Source organism: Nyctereutes procyonoides, unplaced genomic scaffold (genome assembly GCF_905146905.1).
Source record: "Nyctereutes procyonoides isolate TBG_1078 unplaced genomic scaffold, NYPRO_anot_genome, whole genome shotgun sequence".
Taxonomy (NCBI): domain Eukaryota; kingdom Metazoa; phylum Chordata; class Mammalia; order Carnivora; family Canidae; genus Nyctereutes; species Nyctereutes procyonoides.
The window spans coordinates 43,171,690-43,185,128 of NW_026575131.1; the positions used below are offsets into that span (position 1 = coordinate 43,171,690).

General features: G+C 44.3%; 1 protein-coding gene across 4 annotated transcripts in view; it reads right to left on the reverse strand.

The window, feature by feature from the left end:
• Positions 1-11,152, reverse strand: part of LARS2 (leucyl-tRNA synthetase 2, mitochondrial) — a 156,033-nt gene extending 144,881 nt beyond the window's left edge. For 3 of the 4 annotated variants that reach the window (XM_055343795.1, XM_055343794.1, XM_055343792.1), the window contains exons 1-4: positions 11,064-11,152; positions 10,313-10,385; positions 5,877-6,130; positions 145-273 (exon numbers count right to left, since the gene is read on the reverse strand). In XM_055343795.1, coding sequence (XP_055199770.1) covers positions 145-273; positions 5,877-6,110 — 363 coding nt within the window. In that variant the 5' untranslated portion in view covers positions 6,111-6,130; positions 10,313-10,385; positions 11,064-11,152. The remainder of the gene's footprint in view (positions 1-144; positions 274-5,876; positions 6,131-10,312; positions 10,386-11,063) is intronic. The other variant, XM_055343793.1, reaches the window with a different exon arrangement.
• Between the last annotated feature and the right edge of the window lie 2,287 nt (positions 11,153-13,439).

Consider the following 13,439-nt stretch of genomic DNA (forward strand, 5'->3'; position numbering starts at 1 on the left):
GCTTTTCATGTTTATCTTCCAAGCTGTCCTGATTTTAACTAAAGTTGGTTCTCTTCATTTTCTTGACCACGTTACGACATCCTTGCCACCCTGAGTGGGACGGAGCAGTGGGGAGCGGGTGTTCCAGCAGGTGTCTTTCCTTACCTGCATCCCTCTCATCTTCTGGAATCTTGCAATGGTGTCACTGATGGTGTACACACGCACATGGCCCATGTGCAACTTGCCAGAAGGATAAGGGAACATGGAAAGCACATAAAACTTGGGCTTTGATTTCTGGGAAAGAATGACAAAGAATGACAATGAGCATTTATTTCCCCAGCATTGACTGAGACCTATATGCACATAAAATTTTGGCACTATTTTTTAAAAGTTTAACATTTTTTAAAAGTTTCCTTTAAAAAAAAAAGCTGCTCCCATAAACTGACAAAAACGTCAAAAACCAAACTTCAAAGCCCTTGTTTAAGCTAAAGAATGTCCAAAATAATGCCTCAAAGTGCTAATTACCCATATATATTTTTTTTAATCCTTTTCCCCCCTCTTTTCAAAGCTTCCCTTTTAAGACAGTTTCTATCTAGGCCTTAAAGAACTAGATGTTTTTCCAAATGAAGCTCTAATGCATACATCCATATAATTCAAGGACACAATAGTTGAATTACACAGATGTGACACCTTTAAAAATGGAGCCCCTTCCTAAATCCCCTGTAGCTGTATTCAGACCCGGATTTAACAAGTTGACCAGGATCCTGAGGCCCCACTTAGGGCCCTGGCTTTCTCTGCTGTATTGTGAGCTTATCTTTTGACAAAGTTGAAAGGGGAAAGTAATGAGAAAATCATAGCCAACAAGGCGAGAAGGTTGTTGTTTCCCAGGGGTGATCTACAGACAGCCTCCTGCCAGGGTTAGAAAACCTCCCAGCTGCCAAAGACACAGCTGCACCAGGAGAAACAGAAAAACAGTACGTGTGTCCAAATGGAATGAACACAGGGTGGGGAGTCCTTCTGAGATTGCTGACTTTGGGCTTATATACTGCCCGAGGGGATAAGCCTCCAAAGGAATCATGGTAATATTTAACTGATTGCTAATTAGGGGTCTGTGATTCAAGGGCCAAGGCTATGTTTTAATTATCTCCCCCTTTCCATCCTCCCCTACCTCATTCCATCTCACCCCCACCCCCAGCAGGAGTTTAATAGCCAGCCTCCACAGAGTACTTAGGACCTAAGGGCATTTTCCCCAGCTACACAAATCCTGTCCAGGGGACAGGTGTTCCCCCTACCCAGCCTGAAATGCTCTCATGGCAGGGCTCTCAGAAGAAAGGAAGAGGTAACTGCTTTTGTTGGGTCTCAGGGTCAGCACCTTCTGATATTACCACTCATTTATTTATTTCTGCCTCCTGTTTTTCTCTTTCTGTCCTCCCTTCCTTCCTGTGGCCCTGCTAGAGTTCTTGCAGGTTTTGCTTCTCCAAAAGGAATGAAAACAAAGGCAGAACAGAATATTCGTGACCCTTCTTTCGTGTACAGGGGGGTGGTATATTTTTTGCTAAGTATTTGCACGACTGATCATTGACACAGCCAACTAGAGTCAGGGAAGCAGAAGAAACCAGAAATTAGATTCTTTCCAAGTCTCATTTGACCCCTTGCTTTAAACTTCCTGCAGCAAAGAAGTTAAACAAACCTTTAACTGGGCTACTAACATGGGGCAAAACAAACTAGAATTTTCTCTGTACTGCCCAACCTCCCAAAATTACCGAGAGGTAAGTCAAGCTACTAGAAGGAAGGAAAGGGAAAAGAGAATACAGAGGACTCTGGCAAAAACACGAACCAGAAAATCACGTAATGCTGGAGTGACAAGTGCAATTGATTTACATAAATGGATGGAAAGCAGCACGCTGGTCACACTTTGATCAGAAATTGCAGATCCATGATCCTTAGGAAAACCTCAGGAGACAGACAGTCCCTGAGGTGTGGAGGCGATGGGGACTCAGGACTTGATGTCTTTAAGAAGGAAAGTGACATATAATCCTCTCAGCTTGGAAACCAGTCCCTCAAAGGAGGGGCAAGACTTTACTCTGTCACTCAGTGCAGAATCTGGAGCAAACTGTCCAAACCATTGGAACCTCACTCCTCACTCCTCACAATGGATTAGGTCTATTGCCTTTTCTTGGGGCATTTTTAGGGGACGTGGGAAAACAGCTATTACACAGAGGTCTTTAGGATCTGGGAAAAAAAAAATCAATAAAATCCTTGATATAAACCATTTCTGGGTTTTCATTTTAAGTTTTGACATTTAGCCCATTTTTCTTTTATTACCTTCTTTCTGTTACAGTGATTTATTTATCTTTCTATATTATGTTTATTTAATAACTGATCTTACCCCAAACATTTTCCATATACAGTCTCTTCCTGACTACCTCTTTTCTGCAGGTCTGTCCAACAGATTTAATTTATAGTACAATTGAGTGATTCATTACGTACTAACTAAGCCAAACTCCAAAATGGAGCTTATAGAAGATATGCAAAAAAGCACTGCTTAGCAGAAGTCTTTCACATTCATGACTATTTTTGTTTATTGCAGAAGAGGTATTCAGCTTCCCTTATGTCCCTGCCTTTTGCTTTTCTATGTGAATTAAATCATTTTCCTCCGTGATAATGAAATGAGTTTTATCCTCTGGGGATGGCAAGAAGGAATTATGGTTGTTTGTGGTAAAACAGAGCAGGAATCTGACTGAAGGGGAAATTCTCGTAATTATATAAAAGTGTAAGAATGTAAGCCTTTAAAAGAAATGAAGATTGTAAGTGATGGGAAGGGGATGGTTTTTATAAGTGGGACCTATTATTTTTGCCAGCTTCTGATGTCAGGAGAAAAGATAACTTTTGCCTCTTTGTAGATCATGTCCCAGAGCTGTGGCAGAGGCTGGAGCGGGCAGAGAGAAGGAGCCCAGAGTCCCAGCTCTGGCCCTAGCGTTGCTACTAACTGTGAAACACTGGGCAAATGCCTCTGCCTTTCTGGACTCAGAATCTGTAAATCAACGGTGAGGCAACAAAAGGTGGTAGGCAGGTATCCCAATAAATTACCAAACCTCCCACTGAGACTCTGTTTTCTCATCCCTCAAAAATTCCCCAGGGTTATTTCAGGGTTAAATGAGGTAACAGAAAGATAGGACCTGACATACTGTAAAATGCTCATTAAATGGAACTTCTTTTCATAATGATGATAATGGCAGGACATTCAACTCCTAGAAATTCATCTGGATGGATGGATGGATGGATGGATGGATGGATGTATTTATTTATTTATTTATTTATTTATTTATTATTTATAAAGGTAATAAAGGCTTTTTTTTTTTTTTAAGATTTCATTTATTCACTCATGAGACACACAGAGAGAGAGAGAGAGAGAGGCAGAGACACAGGCAGAGGGAGAAGCAGGTTCCACACATGGAGCCTGACGTTGGACTCGATCCCGGGTCTTCAGAATCACACCCCGGGCTGAAGATGGCACTAAACCGTTGAGCCACAGGGGCTGTCCCTGGATGGATTTTAAATATCTCTACTAGCAGAGTGAGGTCCATTCTAAATGCTTCGAAATCCACTGACATCCACTTGTATTCATAGTCCCTCACAAAGATACCACACTTTTTATCCTCTTGTATCTTTGATTTATTTAACATTTCAGCGAGTAAAATGTGTTCAGCCACATTTTCTCACTTGGTTCTATTTTTTTTTTAAGATTTTATTTATTTATTCATGATAGTCACAGAGAGAGAGAGAGAGAGAGAGAGAGAGAGAGAGAGAGGCAGAGACATAGGCAGAGGGAGAAGCAGGCTCCATGCAGGGAGCCCGACGTGGGATTCGATCCTGGGTCTCCAGGATCATGCCCCGGGCCAAAGGCAGGCGCCAAACCGCTGCGCCACCCAGGGATCCCTCACTTGGTTCTCAAAACAATTCTGTGAGATAAACAATGCAAAGAAATCTGAGGATCAAAGAGGTGCCACAATCAGGCTGAGGTCTTGAGGCCAAGCCCATAGTACTGGCCTGGCCCCAGACTGGGCATATCACCCCCTCTCCACCTTATCATTCCCCAGTGCAGACCCAGAGGGGGTGCCACCAGCAGATCACTCTCCACATCCCTCTTGCTACTTCTCCAATTATTGATAGTTTATTTTGATCCATTTAATTTTTTAAAAGATTTTATTTATTTATTTAGAGAGTGCATGCACATGTGTGCGAACAGGGGGCAGGGATAGTGGGAGAGGGAGAGAGAATCCCAAGCAGACTCCACACTGAGCGTAGAGCCTAAGACAGGGCATCATCCCATGACCCTGAGATCATGACCTGAGCCAAAGCCAAGGACCAGAGGCTCAGTTATGACTGAACCACCTACCAGGCGCCCTGTGATCCATTTAATTTAAGAAAAAAACAAAAACAACTACTTAAGAATGAAATCCCACAAAAATCAGTAAGCTACAACTTTAAAATGTGTGGCAGCCACTAAATCATAATCTAAACTAAGAAGAAAAAAGACAAAAAGAAATACTAATTTTACTCTCCTTGTTCAGAATTCAACTGCTCCCTAGTTTGTTTCCAAAATACGTTTAGTTATATGAGTCTGGTTGTGTTGACGTGAAGGCTTTTCATGTCCTGCTGAGGCAGACGTCAGGCTTTCAATGTACAATCATGCATCCTATTCAAACCTTCCTTTTTATCATTCCACTTGTTATCCACTATACCTCTCTCAATACCAGATTTTCTTTCTAACCAATTCCCAAAACCATCCTCTTCACTTTAACACAAATAACTGCCCTCAGCACTCTGCACAGTGATCAATCTCCCAGAAGGCAGGAATCTGAAAAGAATGAGAATCAGGAGATGGGAAAAGGCAAGTCTAGGGAAAAGCAGTCTCGTGCAGTTATATTTACTCAACTGCTTGCCTCTGGCTGAATCTCTTTAATGTTATGTTAAATGTAGAAAGTCTATATTATTTGGTAACTATTACAAAAGGATGGTCAGAACTTGAGAGTAAACCATCTTATAGTGCTTGGCTCTGATCAGAGTCAACATTTCATGTAACACATGACATCTCCCATTTGTTAATTTGACCAGTATCAAAAGGTAAGGGTTACCATACCCAAGACTATCCCCGACAGGCTGGACTCCTAGAGAAGGAGCCCCGCTCCAATATGGCACCCCACGGAAACGGAGTACAACAAAATACTTAAGATAATTATTCAAGGGGAATACCAATGCATCCAGAGCAGAAGTCAAGGACTCACTAAGTCACACAGCTGCCACTGTAAGCCTGGATCCCAGCCCCAGATCACAACAGGGAAGGGCTGGCACGTCCCAAATCTTGATGCTGAGATGGCAGAACCAGGTTGGAGGTCACGGTCTATGGCCAGGGGAGAGGCAGGCACTTCTCAAAATATGCAGAATATTAAAAGCTCCACAGGTGAGATGTCCAGGTGCCACTCCTGGAGCTTCACGTCTGACCCTGCCTGATCCCGGTGTGCTGCCCCACCACGCAATGCACCATGAAGGACCCAACCCCTGCTACAGCTCCAGCCCTGATGAGTCTCTCCAGTAAATGCAGCTCCAGCATGCCCAGTGTGGCACTGTCTGCATGGATCCTGTGGATATGCACCACGCTGAAACCCTAAGCACTGTCTTTGTCTGATCTCATCCAATCACCCACAAGCATCCGAGGCAGCAGGGGGGTACTATTATTAGCACAGTCTATAGGAGATAAGAAAACTGAAGCAGATTCCACCACTTGGTTCAAGGTCACTCACTTAATAACTTAATTGACCTTGGGCAATAGGGCCCCGGAGTCCAAGTCCTTAGCCCCTCTTTTCTACCCTCTTAAAATCCCTCAGAATACTCACATCAGCTTCGGAAATTTTGGAGGCCTGTTCTTTGATTCGTTGATGCCACCATTTCTCGACATCCTTTCTTGTCTGCAGCGTGTACTCCTTCGTCCACTCTCCCGTGGCACTGTAAATACCTCTGGCACATCCCGGAATCACTCTCCTTCCTACACTGATGATAGTTGGTCCACCATCTAGCTGGTTTTTCAGAAAAGAGATGTAAAAACCCAGTCTCCGGCAGGCAGAAGCCATTGTGCAGAAAGGTAGAAGGCCTTGATAAAGAGAGCAGAGAGCACACTTAGGAGCTGCCCAGAGAACCCTCTCACTAGTTTGTCCTCCTGTTCCACATAGTCTGGTGTCCCCTAAACATGCAAGTGCTCTCTTATCTTTTTGATGACTTCCTTTCTTGAAAATAACATAGGAGAACTTCAATGGAACAAAACACAAACTTTTTAATGGAAAAAATAAAGGCAGTCAGTGTTCCCAGATGCCAAAGATACAAAACTCCTACAGGAGCAAATGGAGACTGCCAGCTGGACCAGCCCCTGCCACAGGCTCCCAGTCTCCCTTTCCTGAAGACCAGGCCAGGGTCTGTCCAGCACACTTCTTGTCCCATCACCCAGGCTTCAGAGGAGCTCCAACCACAAGTTGGCTTGGTCTGGGGCTCAGATGTTGCCTTCCAGAGGTGCAGAGACTTGGAGAAATTACTTGCATTTTTCATACATATTGTAAGTTCCGTGTACTCATAAGCTGAGCCAAGAAATAACTATTATTTATAAGACTGCTTATTCATTTAGTTCTTCATTCATTATTCACCAAATATGTATTGAGTGCCACTAGGTCCACACACTGTTCTAGGCAGTGGAGATACAGCAGAGAACATAAAGTCTCTTCTTTTGTGGTACTTATACATTAGTAAAGAAAAGCAGGTAAGAATACAAACAAATAAATATACGTGTATAATAGTGGTGAGTGCCATGGTGTTTTTAGAATACAACCCACAGGTTGGGGTCCACCAGGACATCCAGCAGCCATTCAAGACTCAACTTGAAGGTTTCACTGGCTTTCTCCAAAGGTGAATTCCAAAAATGACCTCGTGGAAGCAGTTTCATGTTTGTCAAAAGGTTGAGGGGACAGGTCATCAAATATTTAAGACTTATGACTAAATAGCCTAATCTTTCTGCCTTCTTATACTAGACCACTTGAGAAGTGCTACGGTAAAAAAACAGATATAAAACCAAGAGGGAACTAAAGGAAGAACGTGCACTTTAAGCTGGTGTTAATTGTTTGATTTTCCCAAAAATTTTTCCATAGCTACTAGTGTTTGGCCTGTTTTCACACAGGTCCTGGGTCACGGATGTTGCCAAGAGAGTTTATCATAGGCTTACACAAGTGGGTTTCACACCCACATAAAATGGCATCACAGTGTTGGCATTTTACAAGATGGTCTGCCAAAGATCTTGATATACCAAGTCTCACTGTATTTAACACCTTTTGCCTCTTTGGGGGTGGAAACAGAAAGACAAAAAAAAACACAAAAAACCTGAAAACCTCCATATCCACTGGGCTAGGCTATTCTAAAGTGTGTAGATGTGACTATAGATATCAGGGTTAACTATATAGAAATGGTTGAATAACAGCAAGTCCATATGACCAACCTGATATATAGACACTTTGTACACTTGAGGCAATTGTGTTTATTTTTAAGGGTTGGGTTTCTACATAATTAGAACTATCCACAGGAGTCATGGATTTCATGGTTCCCTGGCTAAGTCAGCATTTTCCTATTTTTACAAGCCAAAGACTGCCCAATTAGCAAGGAGCACAGAGAGATGCCTGCCATTTCTCTCCTGGACTTCATTCCCTAAGAACACATAGGAGAGGGTTCGGGACTATTCTCCCCAACAGAAACAATGGGACACAAAAAACTATAAAAATACAAATTAACCTGAGCCACAGTCTCACAAGTTTTTGCTTTCATTGCTTGTTGGCCATTGTGACAAATGAAAACCCAGAGTGCAGACAGATCAACAATATGAGCAATATGAAGGGAGGTCATTCTTTCACTGAAAATTCTAAATGTCTCTGTAACGTCCTCATATTATATACTAATTGTAAACAACACATACAACACTATCTACCAATGAGAATAAGCTTTCTAAATATGCTTACATAATACATGGCTCACTGACAACCTCTCCTTTACATAAACCAGTGGTATAGATGAAACTGATCTGGGCATTTAAAGAACTTAAAGTTCATAAAGAAAAAAGCACAAGTAGATTAGAAAGTGATATATTATTTAATGAACGGGAAAAAATTTAAATTAGACCCTCATCTCAAACCATAAGCCAGTGTAAATCCCATACAGATTAAAGGCATTTTTTTTAATTTTTATTTATTTATGAAGTCACAGAGAGAGAGAGAGAGAGGCAGAGACACAGGCAGAGGGAGAAGCAGGCTCCATACACCGGGAGCCCGACGTGGGACTCGATCCCGGGTCTCCAGGATCGCGCCCTGGGCCAAAGGCAGGCGCTAAACCGCTGCGCCACCCAGGGATCCTAAATCCCATACAGATTAAAGAATTTTTTTAAGTATCATAAAACAAGACAAAAATATGAGTATTTAATATATTTTCCCAAGGTGCAGGATGTTCTGTCCTGAGCATAAAGCAATGGAGGAGTTCACAAACCATTAATAAATTTGACTCTGAAGATGTGTCAGTATAACAAAAACACCATGAACAAAATGAGGAAGTAAGCAAGAAGCTGAGACAAAATCTTTGCCAAAACTGCAATAACAAAAGATTATCTCACCCTATAAAGAAACATATGAACAGAGAAACGTTGAAAAAGAGACATATGAAAAGAAACATATGAAAAGAGAAACGTTGGGGATGCCTGGGTGGCTCAAGCGGTTTAGCACCTGCCTTCAGCCCAGGGCGTGATCCTGGAGTCCCAGGATTGAGTCCCATGTCAGGCTCCCTGCATGGGGCCTGCTTCTCCCTCTGCCTCATCTCCCTGTCTCTCTCTCGGTCTCTCTCTCCATGAATAAATAAATAAAGTCTTTAAAAAGAAAAAAAAGAGAGAGAAACGTTAAAAATCCAATTTAAAAAATGGGCAAAGGAAAAATGGAAACAGAAATACAAATGTCTAAGAAACATGAAAAACATCAACTTTAGAACTGATCAAAAAATGCAAATTAAAACAACAATGAAATATTTTGCTTGACAGATCAGCAAAAACCCGTTAAGTGAAAAATGGGCATGTTTACACACTGCTGGTGAGAATATAAACGGATTCCACCTCTCTGGGGAGCAATGTGGTAACATGTCAAGAATCTTCAAGAAAAATTCACGCCCAAAGTTAGGGGATCCTCAAGACTCAGAGGGACACAGCATATAGTATGATACTGATAAAATAAAGAAAAATTTTCAACTTTAATGTTTGTGGGCCCTGCTCCTGGGCTCCCAGGGAAGCTACACTTTAACACACTTACCAGGGTCAAAATGATTTGGCAAAGTATGGGCTCTCTTTCTGCGTCAGCACACGTTGTATACCTGCTTCATTTATGAAACAATACAAAAAGGAGCATTCCAAACATAAAGATTTTTAAAAATGGGAAAACCTCCCTGGTTCCCATAAGATTAAAGTCATACAGTCCTGCATATACTAGAAGCATAAACTAAAGTCTGCAACTTTCTGAAACATCCTTTGTCTAATGATTTGCAACTTTTTATGTAAAAAAAAAAAAAATGTATACAACCCTACACCAAATGTTCCTTCCCTGGAGCTTATATAACCCCACACCAAATGTTCCTTCACAGGAGCACTGTCTTCTTTTTGAAGATTCTGTACCCCAGCAGCTGTCCTAACTTGGCGTTGAATAAAACCCACTTTCTTTTTTTTTTTTTTTTTTTAAGATTTTTATTTATTCATAGAGATGCAGAGAGAGAGGCAGAGACACAGGCAGAGGGAGAAGCAGGCTCCATGCCGAGAGCCCGATGTGGGACTCGATCCCGGGTCTCCAGGATCACGCCCTGGGCTGCAGGCGGCGCTAAACCGCTGCGCCACCGGGGCTGCCCTAAAACCCACTTTCTTTTAGGAATTCTAAAAGGCTTGTTCAATTTGCCTTGACAGGAACTTCCTGATGCTCAGCGCTGTTCCCTTTCTTTGCTTTCCAGGCCCTGCTCTTGGCCACTCCATCACCAAAGCCCTGAGGGGCCCAGCCTCTTCCTGGCAACAGATGCAGCTGTTTTATTAGAGAATTATGCCCATTCCATCGATGTGAAAGGTGTTGCTCAGGTCTTGTATTTAGGATCAACTCGGCCCTTTTCTTCCTTATCTCTGTCTCATCCACTTTCTTGCCTAGATGCTTGGCATCCGGTCTTTTCTCCCACATCCTTCCAAAGCATCAATCCTCACTACTGCACTTCAGAGTAGTCCTGATCTCACCTTCTCTTGGGGCTTAAGGTTAAGCTTTCCGATAACGATGGAGGCAGCGGCTCGTGGTCAGGACGGTACAGGCCTAAGAACAGGACAGAAATGACAATCCTATATGGGCCGAGAAACCTACCGGAAGAGCAGGAGACAGACGAAGAAACTGAACACACGGAAGAAGAACGAGAGGGCATTTGCGTGCGCCCACCAGAAAATGTGCAAGAAGGGGCCGGGGAAGGTGCATCTTAAAGAAAACAGATTTTGTGACAAAAAATACAGATTTTGGCTTTTGCAAGCACTAAATCCCCTGTGGCGCCTCAGACAATGATTTCCAGTCGGGAACCGTGGGTCGTCTTTGGAAGATGAGGAGGTGGCCCCACGTCCTCTCTGAGGATTCCCGAGCCTTCCTACGCGGCGGCAATGACCTCGGGGCACGGAGATGCCCTGGACGGTCCGACCCCCGGCCCAGGGAAGCAAAGATCCGGGGATGAACTAGGGCAGGGGAACTTAAGCACACAACTACGTGACCAGGTGCATTCTCCTGGGGCCGGGAGAGTCCAGAGCTATCCTCAGGGCCCGTGGCTGCAGGAGTCGAAGACCCGGGGCTCCGGGACTTCCTAGGTCAGAAACCGCCCGGCTCCGGGGCCACCTAACCCAGCCCGCGCCTCCCCTTCCTGCCCTCCGCAAGTCGGAGCCTCCAGATGCGGGGGCAGAGGCCTCCCCTCCAGAAGTCCCTCGTCCCTCTGAGCCTTGCGCCGGGGTTTACCTGCTCACAGGCCCTGGCCTGTGGCTCCTCACGCCTCTGTTTCCACTTTTAGGGGAACACGGCCCAGACAGTCACTGTGGGCGCCGCCATGTTGGCAGAACAACAACTTTATCGGCAGCGGCCGGCGCAGACACAGACAGGCGGGGGCGGGGCCCGGGAGGCGGACGCCCGGCAGCCTGTGGGGCGGGGCGTCTGCGCGGCGGCCCTGGGCTCCGCCCCCCGCTCCCGGGCCCCGCCTCCCGGCCGCAAGCCCCGCCCTTCGGCCCAGTCCTCTGCCGGGTGTCTTTCCTTTCTTTTTTATTTTTCAAATTTTAAAAACATTTTTATTTATTCATGATAGACATAGAGAGAGAGAAGCAGAGACACAGGCAGAGGGAGAAGCAGGCTCCATGCAGGAAGCCTGATGCGGGACTCGATCCCGGGTCTCCAGGATCACACCCTGCGCTGAAGGCGGCGCTAAACCGCTGGGCCACCCGGGCTGCCCCTCTACCGGGTTTCTGACGTCACCGAAACCATATACTCGCGGGTCCGATTATTCCAGTTGCTGCAGACAAGTGAAAGACACCAGTTTGGTGGCCCCGGAATAAACTAGATGGCAGGTGGCGTAAAGAGCACTGGGAGTGTCTTGATGTCAGGATTCGCATCCTACGGAGAAAAGGGAACCCTCTTACACTGTTGGTGGGAATGTGAACGGCTGCAGCCACTCTGGAAAACTGTGTGGAGGTTCCTCAAAGAGTTAAAAATAGACCTGCCCTACGACCCAGCAATTGCACTGCTGGAGATTTACCCCAAAGATACAGATGCAATGAAACGCCGGGACACCTGCACCCCGATGTTTCTAGCAGCAACGTCCACAATAGCTAAACTGTGGAAGGAGCCTCGGTGTCCATCGAAAGATGAATGGATAAAAAAGATGTGGTCTATGTATACAATGGAATATTACTCAGCCATTAGAAATGACAAATACCCACCATTTGCTTTAACGTGGATGGAACTGGAGGGTATTATGCTGAGTGAAATAAGTCAATCGGAGAAGGACAAACATTATATGGTCTCATTCATTTGGGGAATATAAATAATAGTGAAAGGGAATAGAAGGGAAGGGAGAAGAAATGTGTGGGAAATATCAGAAAGGGAGACAGAACATAAAGACTCCTAACTCTGGGAAACGAACTAGGGGTGGTGGAAGGGGAGGAGGGCGGGGGGTGGGGGTGAATGGGTGACGGGCACTGAAGGGGGCACTTGACGGGATGAGCACTGGGTGTTATTCTGTATGTTGGCAAACTGAACACCAATAAAAAATAAATTTATTATTTAAAAAAATCCTAAAAAAAAAAAAAAAAAGGATTTTTGCATCCTAGCTTACCTACAACTGCCTACTGGCCTTGGGTAGGTCTTGTGACCTCTGAGTCCTTAATGATGGTTCAGGATCTTCTTCCATCATATTCTGTGATTTTATAGCCCTGTGAAGGAAATTACCTGGCCGTGATTTGGGATAAAGTGTACTTTTCTCACCTGGAAGTGGGCTGGGAGTCAGGAAAGCAGGATTCCTGACCAACCACTTTCCTGGAGGAGTTTATGTACCCACAACCCAACCCCTCACCTGCCCCCACTAGTGTTTCTTGCTACAAATGAAAGAATCAATGAACGAATTGTAAAGGACCAGTGGCGTATGATTTTTAAAAAGGTAAAGCCTGTTTATTTTTAAGATTTTATTTATTCATGAGAGACACACAGAGTGAGGCAGAGACATAGGCAGAGGGAGAAGCAGGCTTCCTGTAGGGGGCTGGATCAGGGACTTAATCCCAGGACCCTGGATCACAACCTGAGCGGAAGGCAGATGCTCAACCACTGAGCCACCCAGGTGCCCAATAAAGCCTGTTTAAAGGAGATTTTGAAGAACTCCTATCTGTGGGCAATCAGGAATACTGATATGAACTTGGTAATTATGCAAAACTGGTTGATAATCCTATAGGACAAGAAGAAGTAATGTTTGAGAGCCATCTTTTTCCAGTGTTGACATCAGTTGTACTTCTATAAAACAAGTCAGTCCAGTACTATACATATTCTACATTTTAACTTCTACTCTTACAATGCTGAACAATGGAAGATAAGGAAAGGTGCATACACCGCTAGCACCAGATAAGTACCAGACCAGCACTCCACCCAAGGGACACACAGGAATTTTTTTGCCCGTTTCCAAGTCTTTAACCAAATTTCCGGACAGTGCGAAATCTAAATACTTGGCTGTTCAAAGGGTGGGGTCTCCAGACTCCCATCAGCCTCACCTGAAAACTTGCTAGAAATGTTGAATCTCAAGTCACACTCTAATCTGCTGAATAAAGCTCTCCATTTTAACAAGATCCCCAGGGGATT